Source organism: Rhinocladiella mackenziei, assembly GCF_000835555.1.
Source record: "Rhinocladiella mackenziei CBS 650.93 unplaced genomic scaffold supercont1.3, whole genome shotgun sequence".
NCBI classification, from domain to species: Eukaryota; Fungi; Ascomycota; class Eurotiomycetes; order Chaetothyriales; family Herpotrichiellaceae; genus Rhinocladiella; species Rhinocladiella mackenziei.
In genome coordinates, this window is record NW_013550602.1 from 1,384,241 (window position 1) to 1,403,512 (window position 19,272).

A 19,272-nucleotide genomic window follows, 5' to 3' on the forward strand; every position below is an offset into this window, starting at 1 on the left:
TGGTAATTACGGTGATGCGGACGGTGAGAGCCAGAGCAGAACACTATCTTGGGGCCATCAGCTACACTTCAAGAAAGGTGATCCAATGTATCTTTGTCTTCAGTCATCCAGATGAAGCAGGGTCGAACCATTCGATTCCTTCGAGGGGTAGGTGGAACATAAGCCTTTTCTTCAGAGAAGGTCTGCGTCGAGAAGAGGACGGGCGAGGGTTCGACGGTCGGAAGATTTGGTCTGTGTCACGTTGAATCTCTCATAGAATACCGATGTTGGAAGTTGAGGTGGGATGCTACAAAAGGACGGACGCTCACATCTGCGTGGCTGGTGTCGGAACTATGATCCCGGCCCCTACGGAGATAAAACTTGCAGCCAGTACAATTCGGTCATTTGTATTCTTTGTATGGAGACTGACCAACTCCTTTTCCACTATTGCCTGGTCACAGTGTAGTGGCACATTGATTGAAGAAGGGGTTTTTTGATGCAGCTGGCCCAATATCCTTTATCAGTTCACGAAGGGCGTCATGTCATAAAACAATTATGGCTACTTCAATATGGATGGGCCGATCATTGCCACCGCGCCGAATAGTGATCACTTTCATGCTCATCCTGAACCTCTAAGTTCCCATGATCCTCAGAATCTGCCTGTATCGCGTCGTTCCCTTTCGGCCCAACAAGAAGCCAGAGATGAGCAGCAAATGAAGCCAGATAAACGATTGTCGCGGGATGAAAGTCCACGTGGTACAACGCCCGCAGAGTCAAGAGTCGAGGGACAAAATCTGAACGTATATGGCGATGCTGGAAGAAAAATCAGTGACGATAAAGATTTTGGACACGTTTGGGCGCATAACTCTGCTAATGCCCATAGTATGTTGGCCGACTCTGGAGACATCTCGAATAGTACACTCCCAAACGGCTTTATCGACAAAGTTTCTGGTTCCTCAAATGAGAACCCTGAACAGTGGGATATAGTTCCAAATGTTGAGGATACACATGAAAACGATTCAGAGTCTAGACGAGACACAGTACTCCAATTGTCTGGAGAGCCGCCACACGATCTTACGTCGTCCCTCGAGCCCCAACTTGTTCACCTCGTTGATTCGAACATTCGAGAACGCATCCCCAATGATGATCCCGGTCCTCACGCCGTCGTGTCTAATCCCGCAAAAGACGTTGAATCTCCTGGCGAAGATGTTTTCATCTCCACACCACCGACAAGTGCCCCTGTGCTGGGGCCTCTGCAAGACGTCGATAGCAAACGACCGCATAACCTCTCAATAGAGACGAACAATCGGCAAATTCAGTCTTCGACAAGCCCTGGTCTAAGACCATTACTTCGGCGAGATCTCTCAGCTCCAGCCTCTGCTCAGAATACTCGGTCCCCACCAAAACCTGATAAGGTGCGACCAATCTTAAAGGTCCCGGATGCTTCATCGCGCGCTGAAGGCACAGACGGCAGAAGATATTCCTTTTCGGGTCATCCGCTTCCGTCCCCGATGCCATCATCTATTCCACTACCGCCACTGTCTATTCCAACCTACTTGCAGCTCGAGCTATCCTCGCAACGACCCTCGCAACTTTACATTCACAGGTCCGCTAACAGCGACTTTCCATATGAGTCATCTCGAGTCAAAATCGAGAGGCTGTTAAATTTCCTGCTTCTCCCATTTCACCTAGAAAGCGTCCTCTGGTTCGGGACTCTTGCATGCCTCGACTCGTGGCTTTACACATTCACAATCCTGCCGCTCCGGCTTCTGAAGTCATTTTATATCCTCGCCAAATCCTGGGCCATCAATCTAGCGACCGAAGTGCACTTTGTATCAAACTTTGTGTACAACGGCGCTGGCAGAATGTGGAAAAGGAGGAGAAGCAGTCTCGTGCCGAATTCAACTCGAAAACTGTCAGGCCCCAGCCCCAGTGAAAATAAGCCCCCTCAGTCCAACACCGGGTACAATCGTCGGCAAGGAAGATATCACCAGCGAACGAAGTCAGTTCCGTCCAACTTACTGCCAGACGACAAAGCAGATATGCTGAAGGGGCTGTTGATCATTAGCACGTGCCTTGTCCTCCTGCGACTTGACGCCAGCCGAATGTATCATTGGATTCGAGGCCAGGCTGCCATCAAACTCTACGTCATCTACAATCTCCTCGAGGTCTGCGATCGCCTTTTCTCAGCAATCGGCCAGGATGTGCTCGAGTGTCTCTTTTCTCGAGAAGCGCTGGAGCGCAAACCAGACGGCCACAGCAAAGTATTGCGCCCATTTTGGCTCTTCATCCTCGCTCTGGCCTATACGGTTATTCATTCCACAGCCTTGTTTTATCAAGTCATCACTCTCAATGTGGCTGTAAATTCATACTCTAATGCTCTCATTACCTTGCTTTTGTCCAACCAGTTCGTCGAGATCAAGTCGACCGTGTTCAAGAAGTTTGAGAAGGAGAACCTCTTTCAATTGACGTGCGCGGATGTTGTGGAGCGGTTTCAACTCTGGCACATGCTCATCATCATTGCATCTCGTAATATCGTGGAAACAGGAGGATTGAGTGCGGGCTTGAATGCCTTCGCCGCCGCTGCGTCGGCGACCGCCTCTGCTCCATTGGCGAGCAACAGCAGCATGCCTCTGATAACGGCTCTGCCACCGAGGTCGGCGAGTTCGATTCTTCCCCGGTCCTTTACTTTGGTGCCTGACGTGGTGAGCTCGATAACATCGTATGCGCCAGCAGTCAGCCAAGTGCTAGGTCCTTTTCTAGCAGTTCTTGGGTCAGAAATGCTGGTCGACTGGATCAAACACGCCTACATCAACAAGTTCAATAATACCCGTCCCGCAATCTATGGCCGTTTCCTGGATGTCCTGGCCAAAGATTATTATACGAATGCCTTTGGCGATCAGAATCTAACGAAGCGACTAGGACTCCCAGTCATCCCTCTGAGTTGTCTCCTCATCCGAGCTAGTGGGCAGACATATCGAATGTTCATGGCGGCATGGGTGCCATCGACTCCGCCCAGCTCGTCGACGAGCCTCGCGAACATTCATAAACACTACTCGGCAGCACGGTCCACCATGCCAATGACCACGAGTACAGCCATCTCGAAAGCAGTCGATGATATTATTAAAGCCATCCCGGCTGTCATCACCAGTTCCAGCATCGTCACACATATGACGACTGTACTGGTGTTTCTCCTCATTTTCTTGATTCTATTGGCTTGCAAGCTTGTCCTTGGCATGCTCTTGTTGGCCTTTGCAAGATCTCGATACCACTCGATGAAACTGCGTGAGAAAAATCCAATCCATCACGTGGAAGGAGGCCGCCGGGTTGGCGGCTGGGGAGTGGTAGAAGTCGACGACGACAAGCGGCGATGGATATATGAGGACGATCCGGCCGGCCTGCGAGCACTGCGAGAAAGAGAAGAAAGAGAGAAACAAAGGGAAGAGGAGAAAGAAAAGGGGCATGGGGTGGACTTTTTTGACAAGGTCAAACGATATGAAATGGTCGCTAAGCGAATATGGTGAGCAGCACCCGAGTGACGGGCCGGACGGTCTCGGTTCGGAGAATGCGTTGAAGGCACTACTATCCTGTAACACGATAGGCGATGGTGAGGTCTGAGATTCAAAGATCCGTCAACCCCAAGCACCATAAGTGCTCCGTGCCGTCCCAATTAGGTGCACGCTGGAATTCTAATTTACTCACTCTCCTTCATCGACTTTCGACACATGATGGCGCCGGGTATGACAGCGTGACAAACGCCCGTGAGATTAACGATCCGCATCCTGTCATTTCCCTTCAGGAATGAAGGAGAGAAAAATCCCCAGGGTGAAACGACTGAGGGGAAATTCTGAATTGGCCAACGGATTCATTGGTGCTGATCGTAGCTGGTTCTTGACTCAAAGGACACGAACAAGCATGCTTCATCACTGACTGGCTTCGAAGCCGTCCAAAAGAGCCATATCCGGCTTTTTGCCCATTTGGTGGAGAGTATTTGTGGATGGTGGAGCGGGCCGCAAATTACCGTAGTAGACCAATGATGACCTCTTCGGAAGCAATTTTATGGGCTTCGACTGACACACGGCACCTAAATCTTGAATGGAGAGCCAACAGGGAGCCAGCAGGAAAAGTCCCTGATTTGCTTAGTAGAGAAACAAGGAACATCGTATTTATTTGACTGGCCTTACATGCAGTGGGTGGTGGCCCAGATAAATGCCCTCCTAGATATGAAATTTTGGATTTTAAAACGGTCTCATTATTTGGATGGCCCAGCTTACCTGTCAATGACAGCGCCTGGACTGTTTCATGGTACCCAGGGTCTACCCACAGTGGACGGATGTTTTTGGTTTTTAATCTCAGATCGACAACTCAGTCGTGCATTGTCTATAGTCTTCGCCAATATTGTACCAAACTCTGGCTGCCAAAACAAAGTCAACCGTTCATCACTCGAGTGCCAGCGTGAAACTTGGGAGTTGGGGATGTGCGACCGTGCGATGTTGGGACACGTGGAGGTGGCAGTGCTGGCCGTTGAAAAGTGGTTGAAGATCATGGATGTGGGCATGATCATGATATGGATGATTTCCTGTTATCGATTGAGGAGATGCTAAGATAGAGATTCATTAGTGAGCCGACCAGTGGAGATTGAGCAAAGGGCCGTGACGGTGACAGTGGCATGAAGGATTGCGCAACGTACACAACTCATCAGTGGGCAGTGACGGTATCTGACGGGCGGCAGATGACATGGGCTTGCGAGAGCCCTGCAAGGCCACAGCAACAGGCCGTTCACAACAAAATGATGTGATACGTGCTAGACCGTCCGTAGTCCGTCCCGCGACAATGTATTTGTGCCTTGGTCGTAGTGTTTTTGTTTTGTGGATTGGAGGTGGATCAGGTCATACATATGTGGGCGGCCCGTAACAAGCGGTTGAGGGAGAAAAGGAGCCCAACTTCACCGGGACAAAGCTGTTCGTTCCAGATATCTGGGTATCTAGTAACCGAGTCGACTGTTGTACCTGACTTTCAGTCTGTTCGCACATCTCCCTCAAGTAACCGTGGAAGCTTAGTCTGTAGAAACGTGCTACGCTCCATACTTAGCTCAGAAAAAACGTGAACCAGTGAAGACTGACCAAGACAGATAGAGAGGACCAATTTTGAACCACGGAAAACAAAGCAGTCGATCTACTAACCAGCTTTTGCTTCCCTTCTACTTGTCCTCTTCGCGCCCCGTTGTTTTGGTGGTCTCGGTCTGCGCCTGGCCGTGGTGGACGATCTCAGGCTGTGCTGGAAACATTAGCTTGAACCGCGCTCCAACACTCAATCCGCGCAACTTTTTCTTCACCACCCATCACCCTCTCAAAAATACTGCTCAAAGGCCGAGAAGAGCATCCCAGGATTGCTATTCCCGTCCCTCTTCGCGCCCTCCTGCTCTCTTCGCCCCCTGTCACCGTGATCCCTGACAGCGAGTGGTCGGCGCGCCTGTCGCTTGTCCTTCTAATTAAGCGCCAGCTTCCGACTTTGTTCTCGTTCTCGCCCGGCCCTGGAGAGAGCGAGTGAGTGAGCAAGCGACCAGAAGAGCTAGTGCCCACTGCCACAGCCATCGCGACCGTGAGGCGATCCAGTTGAGTTGCGACTGAGGGCACCAGACTGCCTGCGGCCTGCCCTTAGACCCTGCCCGCTTTCCTGTCAACTCCAAACTCCACCGCAAGTGCCAGTGCAGGTGCCGGTTGCAGTGCCATTGCCATTGCCATCTTTTGCTTCAACACCTGCCAGCTCAAACATGGACTCCGACGTCCACACTGGCAGCACCACGACTCCCTCCTTCACATCTACAAACACCAAACGACGTCGAGCCACATTGACCAAGAACCCTCCTCCCTCCGCCTTTCCTTCCAAACCTTCACTCCGCAAACCACAATCCTCCGCAACCCTCCAACGAGCCCCGTCAGCTCCATATCCACGCAGTCAAGCAGCCTCACAATCATCCCGCGATTTCCACCAGAGAACCCAATCAAGCGCGTACGGTTCCTCTACCTCCTCTCTCGAACGCATTAGCGGAGCCCCTTCTCCTGTGGTCCCTTCTGTCGACTACTTTGGATCGACTGCCAACACCTATCAACTCCAGCAGCAGTTTCCTCCCCCTCCTCAGACCTCAGATGACCGTCATAACGACTTGATCGGCGCGCCATTCGACGCCTCAGGTCTTCTTTCATCCTTCCAAGCCGCCGACATGAATGGAAATCAGAATGCCAATGCACAGTCACCACAACCTCCGCCAGTGACAAACAATCAGACCACACCAGACTTGCGAAGTCACCCGTTACGAAATTCGCAAACATTTGGTCCTACAGGCGTGGCTATGATGGAAGTCATACCTCCCAAGTCAGAAAATGGCACACTCAGCCCCAAGCGATTCTCGGGAGATGGCCAGACAAAACCTCCAGGCCCTCTCCGGAAAAAGACAGGCTTCTCGAGCTTTGTCAATAACATGCTTGGCTCGCCCAGAACCATCAAGATATCTGCTCCCGAAAATCCTATGCATATGATTCATGTAGGCTATGACAATCAGACCGGGCAGTTTACGGTGGGTTTATTCCTTGATCCCGCGGCCATTGAACCGGTAGCCCGGGGTTCCAATGTGGTTGCTAATGTATCTCCTACAGGGACTTCCTGCGGATTGGCAGAGAATCCTCTCTGACAGCGGGATCTCCAAAAATGAGCAGGATCAAAATCCCCAGATGATGGTGAATATCGTGGAGACCTACAAGAGTAATTTTGGAGGTGTGGATGATGGCGTCTGGCAGAAATTCGACCATGCAAAGCTCTCGGACTCTCCTCAAAGCAGCAACAGCAGCTATCAAAGTCCGGTGACTCCCAACATTGGAGCAAGTTCGGCTGCGTATTCACCAATGGCCGGTGTCATATCGCCTCCCGCAAGTCCTCGATTTCCTCAAAACCACGAAGGAAGCTTCGAAAACCCTCGAGCACCCCCGCCAATACCGAAAGGGCCTCCAGCCAGTGCAATGACAGGTGGAAAACCAGGCCCGTCTAATATCATGATGCCCAATCGACCTGCTCCCAAGCCTCCTGTTCAGAACATACGGGATCTGGCTCCCACTCGGCCCGCTCCCCCTCCCCCAGTCCCGCGGGATTTACCATTGCGGCCAAGTCAAGAGCAGCAGAGACCTCAGCCTTCAGCGCCAGCGCCACCCCTCCCAGCTTCGCCGCCAATCCCTCAAGAAGAGGCACGTAGTCGTTCCAATTCCAAAGGGCCGGCCGCTACAACTCCTCCACGTGCACAGCCAGCCATTCAATCTCCAGCGCAGTATCAGCAACAGCAAGAACAAGCAATGTTGTTGGCGCAGCAAGCCATTCAGAGCAAGCAACTTGACCGGAGCCGAAGTCAACGTCAAGTGGCACAGGGAGCGCCTGAGGTTCCACCGAAGATTCTGCCTCCGTCAGCCAGCCCCAACGTTCCAGAGACACAATTCGCTGCCGCTGCAGACTCTCCGGTTCTGCAGGATCAACCACAGGTAGCCAAGGTTGGGCCGGTACCTGGCCCTCGGCCTCGCACGAAACGACAACAGAGCAACATTGTGGACGTCACAGCCAGATTAAAAGCCATCTGCAGTCCTAGTGATCCCACTACGAAATACCACAATCTCAGCAAGATTGGACAAGGTGCGTCTGGGGGGGTCTTCACAGCTTACGAGATTGGTTCCAAGAGATGTGTCGCAATCAAGCAAATGAATTTGGAACAGCAGCCAAAGAAAGACCTGATCATAAATGAGATCATTGTCATGAAAGACAGTAAACACAAGAACATTGTCAACTTCATGGACAGTTTCTTACATGAAGGCGATCTATGGGTTGTGATGGAATACATGCAAGGTGGCAGTCTGACAGATGTGGTGACATTCAATGTCATGAGTGAAGGTCAAATCGCTGCAGTGTGCAGAGAAGTGAGTGTTGCCTTTGTTCAAGAACCGATTTTATTGCTAACTGTCGGAGACACTGTACGGCTTGCAGCATTTACATTCGAAGAACGTGATCCACCGGGATATCAAATCTGACAACATCCTGCTCTCGGAAAGAGGAGACATCAAACTGACTGATTTCGGCTTTTGTGCACAAATCAATGATACCCAGAACAAGCGCACAACAATGGTCGGAACCCCTTACTGGATGGCTCCAGAGGTGGTCACGAGGAAAGAATATGGCCGAAAGGTGGATATATGGAGTTTGGGTATCATGGCTATCGAGATGATCGAAGGAGAACCTCCCTATCTGACAGAGGCGCCATTGCGGGCCTTATATCTAATCGCTAAGTACGGCACACCGCGCATCAAGGACGAGCAAGCGCTGTCACCGGTTTTCCGGGACTTTCTCCATTTCGCCCTAAAGGTCGACCCCGAGAAGCGAGCAAGTGCGCACGATCTCCTACACGTAAGGAAATCCAATGCCTTTTCAGCTACGTTGCTAACCTTGCAATATAGCATCCATTCATGCATAATTGTGCTCCACTCACCAGTCTCGCTCCTCTTGTACAATTAGCTCGAGAGAGCAGAGCTGCAGAGAAGGCTAATCGAGGCAACTAACAATGGAGTCTCGGTTCATCATTGTACACCTAATAGAATCACGTCCGAACGGTGCAAGTGGTCGCAAATTCAACTAATTTGTGTCTTTGGCCATTGCAGCCTCACTCTCAAGAACAAATCAACCGTTCGCTTCTCCGCAAGAATTTCGCCCGGTTCGCGGCACGTCTCAGAGTTGTCATTTCTCACGACTGAATGAATGCAGATTGTCAGCAGAGATATCTTCATGCAACACATTTTGCACACGACAACGATGGTCACCCTTCGCACTCGAGTGTATTCTCATGGGCCTTCTTTCCTTTCATTCACGTTGCTCAAGGGACATTATCCGCAAATCGTTTTTCTTTTTTTTTTCCCCACGACTTCCCAAGAAAGAAATCATCATGATCATACGAATAGGCGAAGGAGTTGGGTCGAATATAGATAGGTATGGGCTGTCTCAAGGTTATTTCCCGTGCATAAGTTGACGCACAGAAAATTCCCGGGCAATATCTAGAGGTCGGAAAATGCAAATTGAGCTGTGATTTGACCTCCAAAGTGTAACAGCAAGGCAGAATAAAAGACGTAAACGACTGGAGGCCCCCGAATAAGAAAGTCGGTTTCGTCTGATCACGAGCTCGACCAACGTATGTCGTAAGCAACTGGTCAATATTATACAGCACCAGGTTGGGAGCTTGGACTTGTGTGGCTGTGTCTACATTTTAGCTTCTGGCTTTGTGGCTTTTCGCTTCGCTTGCCACCTCGGCGACCTTTTTTTGCGTCACTGCGCTGTGTTGCAGGTTGCCAGTTAGGCTGCGGCCGCATCCAACGAGTGAGGATATCTCGTGCTCGAGAGTCCAGAGAACCAAAGCAAATCCCTAGATCGGATCATATCTAAGCGCACTTTGACCCATTAATTCATCTTCCCTACCATCTTCGAATCGATCAACCAGCCCATCATGTTTCGGGCCCAGCAGCAGAACGCTTTCGACGATGCCGTCGGTAAGCTAGACCATGATCTTCGGTGTTGCCCCCCGACTAACGCCCATTGCAGCCAAAGCTACCGACGAGAATCTAACTTCGGAAAACTGGGAATACATACTCGATGTCTGCGATAAGGTACAATCGAGTGATAGCGGAAGCAAAGATGTTGTGGCTGCGATGATCAAGAGGCTGGCGCACCGCAATGCGAACGTTCAGCTGTATACCCTTGAGCTGGCCAACTCACTCTCCCAGAACTGTGGTATTGCCATGCACCGGGAACTTGCTTCAAGAAGTTTCACCGATGCTCTGTTAAGGCTGGCGAACGATAGGGTGGGTAAACGGACTGCGATATCGAGAAAGCTGGGCTGACAGCACACAGAACACACATCAACAGGTCAAATCAAAGATTCTGGAAAGAATGGAGGCTTGGACCAAGGATTTTTCAAGCAACACCGAATTGGGGATCATGGAACAGGCGTATTTGAGATTGAAAGCACAGAGTGAGTATGCTCGTTCGATGAGCAAAGGCTCGAACGGATCCTAATTGAAGTTAGACCCTAATTTACAACCCCCTCAAGCGCCGGTCAAAAGGCAGATCACAGAATACGATCGGCAAAGGGAAGAGGAAGAACTACAAATGGCCCTCAGGCTTTCGATTCAAGATAAATCTGCGGGCCCTTCGAGTCAGCCAACCGGCGCCGCTGAACTGTCAGCCCAACCAGCATCCTCAGCACAACACACCACACCCCAATCGGTTCCGTCGGGCACAACAGCTGCCACAGTTTCAAGAGTACGAGCGCTGTTTGACTTTCAACCTTCGGAACCCGGTGAATTACAATTCCGCAAAGGAGATGTTATAGCGGTCCTCGAGTCAGTATACAAGGACTGGTGGAAGGGCTCTCTTCGTGGGCAGACGGGAATTTTCCCCTTAAACTATGTTGAGAAACTACAAGATCCAACACCAGAAGAGTTGCAGAAAGAGGCGCAAATGGAGGCCGAAGTGTTTGGACAAATCAAGAACGTGGAGAAGCTGTTGGCTTTGTTGAGCACGAGTACAGCCGACATGAACGTCAGAGATAATGAGGAGATCACTGAGCTCTATCACAGTACGTTATCAATCAGGCCGAAGCTCATTGAATTGATTGGGAAGTACACCCAAAAGAAAGGTAACCATGAAGGCCAATATTGTCGTGGCATGAGGATGGCTGACAGCGACTAGATGACTTCCAGCAACTCAACGAGAAATTCATCAAAGCACGTCGCGACTACGAAGCGTTATTAGAGTCTTCGATGGCCCAGTCAGCACAGCAATATGCTCGACCAGGCTCTCAACCATATGGATATGGAGGAGGGGGACCGCCACAAGGCTACCCACCCCAAAGATTCTACGCCCCTGGTGAGTCATGAAGCCACGGAGACGCTCTTACTGGATCTAAATTACGGTGACCAGATGGGCAGCCTCCAAATAACGCCATGCCATATCCCAATCAATCGCAACAATCATTCCAACCTCCGTATCCTGTCGGGTCGCCTCCGCCTCAGAGCCACACTCCATCCAATCAACATGCCTCTCAACCACCTCCAGAGAACTATCCTTCATACCTGAACCAAACTCAGCTGCCGGCTCGTCGACAATCGCAGGCTGAAACGTACGCCGCATATCCTCCTCCAGAAGTAAACGCATCTTACAACCCCCCTCCCCCATCCGAGGCGCATGGTTCTCGGCCTGGGCCCCAACCATATCCCAACTTGCAACAACCCAACATCACACAGCTTCAATATCAAGACGACAGTAAAGACTACTCTCCGTCAAACTATTCGGCCGAGGACCTTCACAATCCCAACATTCCCATACCATCTCAACAACCACCACAACAGCCTCCCCAACAGCCGCCTCCGCAAAGCTATGCTCCGCCTATGCCGCAAGGACAACAACAGCAACACAATATTCCTCCACAGTACCCGCCGCCTTCTGCTCCAGCACAGTCATACGACTACCAAGCTCCTTCACAACCTCCTGCCCCAAGTCATGGTCCCCCTCCTATTCCTGGGGTCGGTCCGGCCGCCGTAGAACGACCCCTTACACCTTTGCCGCAATCCTCAGCCTACCCGGTCTTTTCACCGACACAGGGCAAACCGAACCCGCATCAGCAGTACCAGGCATACAGTCAGCGACCGGCGAGTGTAGCGGCGCAAGCTCCCGGCGTTGCTCCCGGCATTGGCGGTGGGAGGACGAGTTATTACAGGTAACGAGATAGGATATGATGATGGAGGAGGACAAGAAATGAGATGGTATGCACAGAGGTAATTGAAGCTGAGATGAAGGGAAATCGAGACCCCTGGGACAGGCCTGGAAGGAGTTTGAGTGCGGGGTGGAATCGTGAGCCATGCTCAGGAGTCAGCTTGCAGGAAGTGTGATTTATTCTACCAAGTCCCTGTCAAATGGGACGGAAATGAAATGAAATCAACCGGACGAAAGCGTATCAAATTAAAAAGTCGTTTCAGAGTTCAAAACTTGCAAGAACAAAATGCTCTATGAATCGCAATTCATTGAGGGTGGTAGGTATCATTACCATAGCATACCAGACACACTTTGCCTTCCCACGAAATTCCGTACCTGTTCCCACGCTGCAACTACAAATAACTCGTGTTTCCGGATAGGCATATCTACGTCAATTGAGCTAGGATAACAGGGTTGTCTTTTCCTTCCAGCTGACGCAGTGAGTGGGAATATCATCTCATCTCATATAAATTCAGTTTCCATCATCTTATTCCGATCTCACCATACGTTCCAACTCACATCGTCAAGGATGGCCGCAAGGCCTTTTTTACCTCAAACTCTACGAGTGTCTAGTTCACTATCGCTGTTGCTGTCATTATCACTGTCACAATATCAAGATTCATTGTTTGCTTATATCTGTGGCAGACTTCATTGTGCATCAAAACAACCTGGACAGGTGTGGTATGCGAAGACCAAAGACGTCGGGTCCGGGGTGAGATCCCTCGGACCGAAGCTCCCGAGAGAATTCCAGTTTGTTTAAAGTGCATGTGCATATGTACGTTGCCATTGCGCCCGGAACGCCAATTTCATGGAATTTCTCGCTGTCTATGGATGTGCCGGTGTATCGGTGGCTCGATTGGGGAAATATAGGCAATTTGAACTGCACCATTCAAAGGCATAAAAACAACAACACAATCTCCCCACGCAAAACAAATCCAAATGTCCGAGGATGTTGGCCTTGGCTCAGACTCCGTTCGGAGAAGAACATTTGTTGAACTGGAGTAGCTTGATGTGGTTGATCAAGGTTCTGTCCGCTGCGAAGTTCGGCGGAAGATTGGTCTTTTGTTTCGTCTAGGAAATTTGCAAAACACTTGCTTCCTTCCAGCCCCAATCGATACATCCCAGCCTGGTCCGGTTTCCTGTGCGGTGTCCCTTTTCGAATCAAAGGGTAATATTGATTACCACCACACGTCCTGACCATCGCTCCAGGACGATGCCGCCCTCTTGACAACGCACACTCTCACCATGCTCATCTATTTGCTTTCTTGACTTTGCATGTAGGTGTATCCAAAATATGCGACGACGGCGCCGACCAAGAGCACGGCGTACATGGCAATACCCATTCCTGTTCCGGCATCACTAGACCGTCCACCTGGCCCAGCAGCAATCTTATCAGTAGCACCAGTCTTGGGGGCAGGGTCTCCTGGAGCACGTTTCAGGGTTCCGATCTTGAGGCCGGCGAGGATTTCGCGGGCTTCGTCTGAGTGTCCAACATCTTCAAAAGCTTCGGTTGCGTCTTGACCGCCAACATCGAGGAGAACTTCTTCACCGCCACTGGACACAATCACGCAAAGGTTAGCCTCAGGGTGGAATTCGGAATTGGAGAGACTTCGGACTGGAACGTTGTGGAGAGGATGAATACAGAATGCGGAATGCGAGCGGTAATGTGGGGTCACGGTTCGGTGGGGGAAGGTGAAATGGTTGTGTGCTTCTGTCTGTGGGAATCATGAAGAATGGGGAACATACGGATGCTCGTCGATGAAAGACGAGGCATTGTAGATGTTGTCGTGGATGACAACGTAGAGATCTTTCTTGGAGGAGTGTTTTGACACCTCGGCGTAAGTGAGCTCCTCAGACATGGTTGATAAAAAGATGAGTAGCGTATGAGACGCGGACGGAGGGTTCTCGACGAAGGTGAGAGGGTGATGAGAGAGATGGTAGACTCTGGTTGAAGGCGAGCGACGGAGGAAGAAGAAATGCAGAGAGAAGTCGCGACAGTTGTGTAGAGGGGCGCAGGCAGTGAGGAAGCTGGTGATAGTTAATTGACCAGACTTTATTGTTTGGAAGCTGGAGTGTGAACTTGTCGGTCGAGGAAGAGAAGGCATTGGAAGGTCAGGGTCGGGCTGCTGAGCACTTGGCCATTGGTCACTGGAGCGGTGGCGCCACCGCTGGGAGTCGCTGGGACACTTGCAGTCCTTCGGCACCACGAATCGGAAGCTTTTCAATTCAAAAAGGTCACAACAACGGGAATCAATAGCCCAATTCTAAACTGTCCGATACGGGGAGAAAACGGAGCTGCTCTTTTCTGGCGCCCCATCAGGCTATTCCACATCCCCGCTCTGTGGTCCATGCTATCCGCCCACCGCAGCTGGGGGGCGCTGCATTCCGCTCTCCTTTACGATTCAGTTGGCGTATTCCGTATTGTGGAAAGCAGAGTAAATCACGTGTATTCGCGATCCTATGGGAGGGTGAATGACCACTTGACAATTAACACGCGCCGCATGTAACTTTTCCCCCCATAGGAAAATGCGACAATAACAATATCAACACCTACAATGCCGGACCATATCGTATATGATGGTGTCCCGCGCACTGCTGATAACGGAGAGATCAACCAGGAAGGAAACGGTGTGGACGGGCCCAACGGAAACGACAACCACGGTTCAAAGCTATTCTCTGGCCAGAAACTCTGGTTTGCTCACACCGTCCCTTCGCGACACTGGCTGATGCACAACGCCGGTCTGCACGGCGCCACCATTGTCAAATTCGACGTCGATGCTGACATCAAACTCGTCGATCATGCAAAGAAACACCAGGCTCCAGGCACCCACTCCTACAGATACGTTGAACTTTCAATTAGGAATGGAAAATTGGAAAACCTCGACTCCCATGCAATTGGAGTACCTACAAGAGCAGCCAGGCAGGTCGGGAGTACGGTGACAGCAGCGAAAACGGGGAGAACAAAGTTTACAGATGAGGAGGATCAGTTGCTGTATAACTGGATGAAACCATTTGAGGATGCGGGAGGCGCCTACAAGGGAAATGAAATCTACAAACAATTTGAACGAGTGCACCCAAATCATCCATGGCAGAGCTATCGCGACAGGTGGTTGAGGATTACCAGATTTCAAAAGCGACGGATAACTGCACCCCCGGGAGGGGAAGAACCCCAGCCCGGGGACCCAGTCTCTGAGATGTCAGTCTTGTCACAGCAAAGAAAGAGAAGACGAGGAGCAGATGACGATGGGGAAGAGCAACGAGCTGATGCCCATCAAGAGCTCAATCGCCTGAAGCCGCCGCCAGTAACAGCCAGAAAAGTAGCAGATGAGGCCTCAGACCGTGCTTTCGTTGACCCAGGAGCGCTGTCTTCCACGGAACCAAACATCCTACTGAGATCATCATCGAGGAAAGGCCGTGTCAATGCTTCCGGACAAGGGAAAGAGGAATCAAGTGTCTCAAGAAAAGCAAGGATGGAAACTGGGCATTCTCTCACAAAGGCAGAGCTCCAGCAACTCTTTCATCTGGTGCCAAACTTAACCCACACCACACCCGATCAATTCGACAAAGCCTGGGGGGGATTTGCTGCCGCATTTTCCTCCACCGAGCACAATCCCGAAGCTTTGAAGCGTTTTTTTGAGTCGGAGGTTGTTCCTGGGTATTGCAGAAGACACAACCAGCCGATCGAAAAGGTTGCTCCATATCTGTTTAGGAATGCCGGGACTGGTCTTAGTACCTCATTGCATGACAGTCGACCCATTGGTGGAAGTGAGGGAGCCACAAATCCCGTCTCAGCCTCGAATAGGGTCATGTGCAGCAATTGCTACACTAGCGAGACCGATCTTTGGCGACTTGACAAAGGACAGCGTCTATGTAATTGGTGTGCGGTGTTCTTAAGAGTCAAGAGCGTCCTAAGGCCGTTAACTGCTCGTCTGAAGGCGAAGCGGGAACGTTCAAGCCAAAGCGGAAATCCCGAAGCGAAGATACCTCCAGTAAATGTCACCGCGCGACAGTCTGGTTCTTCTGTCAAATCTGCTGCCACCCCAGGGTCTATCCACCCAAGTGGGGTGGTTCAAGCATCTCTGAACGTTTCTTCGGAGGGCGTCAACCATCCTCCACTCTCATCCCCCAGAAGTCTTTCCTCAGAGCTTCAAGTCGTGTCTCCTTCGTTCCAGTCAGAATCCCCGACAAGAAGTCAACTTCCTGAGCATAACGAGGCCCGAAAAAGAAGTGCGGGGCGAGACACACAACCACAGTCGACCCAAAAGTCAAGCACATCCGACACACGAAGCCAGACTCAACAAGGAATTTCACAGGAATCTGGAACCATCATGGGAGAACTCCAATCCGCGGAAGCACAAGCACGACCTGAAGATGGACCCCAAGCGAAGTCTCCGAAGGCTGTTACGGGTGTCCCTCCATTCGAAGTTTCCACAGATCAGAAGACGAATTCCGGGGAGGCAAGCTCCCTACCAAGCTTACCCGCTATGCTATCAACGCAAACAAGCTCACATTCCCGTTCAAATTCGTCTCCACTATTCATGCAAGAAGATGAAGAAGGAGGAGGAGGCGACGATCTAGAGATGAAGGAAATTCAAGGATCAATTTCGGACATCGATTCCTCAAGGAATCCAACGAGTTTGGGGCTAATAAAAGAACAACATGGGCCTAATCCAGAACCCAATCAGCAATCCACTCTCGACGACTCCGAGTCTTCACAACGAGGCGCAGATTTTAATCCAGGGGAGGTAAATACTAGTGGCACGGCGGAAACGCCGACCGAAGCGTTCGAAACTGGACGAGAGGCAATGGAGAATTGGGAAACAGCACGGGAGCACCACCAGCACAAGGATAGTCAACTAGACACGCAGGCGCTATTCAATTGTTCCCAATTCGGTAACGAAGATATGGAATTCGACTTTGCACTCCCTGAGCCGGACGGCGGATGGAAGCGAGTACTTGGTTCTCAACTTCCCTCGGAGGACGAGGATGAAGGTCAGGATGAAGAGCCCAATGTCACCATACGAGCGGACGACCGGAGCAACCATGTCTTCGGATCCCATATTCAAATTGGGGTCGAAAATGGGACCCAAGTTGCCCCTGTTCCTCAATCGCTGCATGTACCTGCCGCTGAAGCCGACACGAACGATGGAGACAATGAAGGCGACGAAGATGGCCGCGAGATGGACGACTGGCTGGCTCTCCAGAAATCTCTGCACAAACACGTTCCACACGTCGAACCCATTCTTTTCAAGGCCGTTGAATCGACAACATTCGACTTTGCCCTTGCGACTGAGGTTGTGGAGATCATGCTGGAGGTGCTCAAAGAACAGGGTCAGGAGTGTCGATGTTCATCCATGTCTGCCTCAAGACTCGAGAGTTTACTCCCACGGGATATGAAGGGTGTCTGGACGAAAGACGACGATGATCTTCTGCAGAGCCACGATAAAAGAGACAATCACCGTGTCATTGACAAACATGGACATAATGGCTGTAGCGCCCGCTTTGAGTTTTTGAGAGAGAAAGCGGAAGGACAATGAGTGGCGACGATGGATTTGGATGCGCTCGAAGTCAACGGGAAAGGAGCCAATGAGACAAACTGATATGAGACGGCTTGACTTGGAATGAAAGATCCCAGATAGATGGTACTGGTGCTCTATGGACCAGTTGTCTCCAGTACTAGAATTTGGCCAAGGTAACTATCATGCGGTTCTTATTCGATGTCGATGATCCAACTTCATACTGCAGCGCTCTATACCCCATGGAAATTCTAACCACAACCAGCGAATGCCATTCGTACAGCCAAACCGCGAGCGACTACGGTCGTATAAAACAACGAAAAGGGAGTGGCGAGTGGCTGGACCTATTCCTCTGAGACACTGGGAGGTAAAGTGATCGAGCACTGAGCAGGCAGACAAGGTAGGCATTGCAACAAAATAGGTACCCTACAAGATAAAACGGGAGGGAAAAATTCGTCTGGATCGGAAGGAAAGAATTTTCTCCTTGTTGAGTCATTTGGCCATAGGCAGAGCTCATGTGTATCTTCCATGCAATGTTCTGTCGAGCCATTATCAAGGCCATTCCAATTCTTCTGACTTTCTTGCTCCGGCGAGCATTGCTGGATGACAGTGGATGTCGGAGGAGGCCCCTGTCAGATCTGAGTGAGCAAGGGCTCCTCTTAACTCCAAAGATAATCCCATTTTCCTTCTGTTCAAGTTTCGACGTATTCCATTTGAATTCTCTTCGAACTTCATTCGGCGTTAGATGCTCATCTGTTGTGATCACGCAGCTAGAGCAAGAAGAGAAAGGCTGAGTTCCCGGGGAAATTAAATCACAAACCCACCACATCCCCTGGCCCATCCAGCGCCATGTATAATCCATTGAATCTATATTCCGACCCGGCAATGTCAAAACTCCCCGAGGAGACTAATATGCCGTCCAGTCCGGGATGGGAAGAAACAATGTGCAAAGTTCAAAAATAAGCGTCATCCATCCACTGGGTCGTGTTGTCGCGAAATCACTTGTCGACTGGAGCCTCACAAGAGACAAGCGACAATTTTCTTTGGCCTACTTAAACTTCAAATGTCCTTCATAAAATTTGAGCATGGCTCGAGGACAGTGACGGTAGACCTTGTCCATACTGACTTTGGTCTTCTTGCCGTTTTTGAAGTCGATGTAGGCCATCAATTGTCCTGACTCGCTTCGTTCGACCGTGTCTACTTTGACGATGAAACTCTCCCAGTCTTCCTTCGCAGGCACCCAGGTTCCTAATTCTTCCGGCGCACGAGCACCTTTGCTAGCGGTACGTTTTTGTCGTTTCGGGGCTCGGGATTCTTCTGCGGATGATTGTCTTTGCAGGGGTTGTGTCGACTTTGATTTCGTCAGAGTCTTGTCCGGGGGTCCTCCGATCTTTTGGTGGTATTTCGTCAACATCATCTTGGCGTGACTAGTAGACATGAAATCGTCAGCGAACTCCGTCCTTCTAAGGAGTAGTGTATGCGCAAGGTACTTACGGTAGGAGGTTCTTCTCAGGCTCGAAGGTGTTCTGGTCCTCGGGATAGCCCTGCCATTTGATCTCGTAGAGAACAGTACGTCCGTGTATCATGTGGCTTCTGATAGCTTCAACATCGAATTCCTCCTCTTCATCGTCCTCTTCTCCGCCCTCATCTTGAACTCGAGCAGCCTCTTCTGAAGCATTCACGACATCGTCCTGGAGTTCGCTGTTGAGTTGATCATTCGGTGCGATGTCAAGGCTCTCTTGGGAATCTCGAGGAGCAGCTTCGCCGTCGCTGCCAACAACAGAGACCGCATCATCTCCTAGTCGAGGATGAGAAAGTTGATTTCACAACTTTGCAATGCAGCGCAAGTGAAACCGCGGCTCGAGTAGAAGCATGAACTAACCGAATGGTGGAGGCATGATCTGCCCACGCGATCGTTCCTGTGTAGATGTCGGGGATGGGTCGG

General features: G+C 50.8%; 6 protein-coding genes across 6 annotated transcripts; 4 read left to right on the forward strand and 2 right to left on the reverse strand.

The window, feature by feature from the left end:
* Positions 1 to 548: 548 nt before the first annotated feature.
* Z518_04032 (uncharacterized protein) lies at positions 549 to 3,503 on the forward strand (the record flags this gene model as incomplete). The annotated part of the gene is made up of 1 exon (XM_013417740.1): positions 549 to 3,503. The coding sequence occupies one exon, from the start codon at positions 549 to 551 to the stop codon at positions 3,501 to 3,503; it is 2,955 nt and encodes a 984-aa protein (XP_013273194.1).
* Positions 3,504 to 5,752: 2,249 nt separating this feature from the next.
* On the forward strand, positions 5,753 to 8,570 carry Z518_04033 (uncharacterized protein; the record flags this gene model as incomplete). Its single annotated transcript, XM_013417741.1, has 4 exons — positions 5,753 to 6,556; positions 6,636 to 7,934; positions 7,984 to 8,418; positions 8,469 to 8,570. The coding sequence occupies 4 exons, from the start codon at positions 5,753 to 5,755 to the stop codon at positions 8,568 to 8,570; spliced, it is 2,640 nt and encodes an 879-aa protein (XP_013273195.1).
* A 935-nt stretch (positions 8,571 to 9,505) lies between these two features.
* Z518_04034 (uncharacterized protein) lies at positions 9,506 to 11,780 on the forward strand (the record flags this gene model as incomplete). The annotated part of the gene is made up of 6 exons (XM_013417742.1): positions 9,506 to 9,548; positions 9,601 to 9,860; positions 9,910 to 10,030; positions 10,085 to 10,696; positions 10,750 to 10,926; positions 10,981 to 11,780. 6 exons carry the CDS (start codon positions 9,506 to 9,508, stop codon positions 11,778 to 11,780), a joined length of 2,013 nt encoding a protein of 670 aa, XP_013273196.1.
* Positions 11,781 to 13,064: 1,284 nt separating this feature from the next.
* Positions 13,065 to 13,670, reverse strand: Z518_04035 (uncharacterized protein; the record flags this gene model as incomplete). The annotated part of the gene is made up of 2 exons (XM_013417743.1): positions 13,065 to 13,365; positions 13,558 to 13,670. The coding sequence occupies 2 exons, from the start codon at positions 13,668 to 13,670 to the stop codon at positions 13,065 to 13,067; spliced, it is 414 nt and encodes a 137-aa protein (XP_013273197.1).
* Positions 13,671 to 14,366: 696 nt separating this feature from the next.
* On the forward strand, positions 14,367 to 17,348 carry Z518_04036 (uncharacterized protein; the record flags this gene model as incomplete). Its single annotated transcript, XM_013417744.1, has 1 exon — positions 14,367 to 17,348. One exon carries the CDS (start codon positions 14,367 to 14,369, stop codon positions 17,346 to 17,348), a length of 2,982 nt encoding a protein of 993 aa, XP_013273198.1.
* Positions 17,349 to 18,375: 1,027 nt separating this feature from the next.
* Z518_04037 (uncharacterized protein) lies at positions 18,376 to 19,225 on the reverse strand (the record flags this gene model as incomplete). Its single annotated transcript, XM_013417745.1, has 3 exons — positions 18,376 to 18,754; positions 18,822 to 19,125; positions 19,210 to 19,225. The coding sequence occupies 3 exons, from the start codon at positions 19,223 to 19,225 to the stop codon at positions 18,376 to 18,378; spliced, it is 699 nt and encodes a 232-aa protein (XP_013273199.1).
* Positions 19,226 to 19,272: the final 47 nt, after the last annotated feature.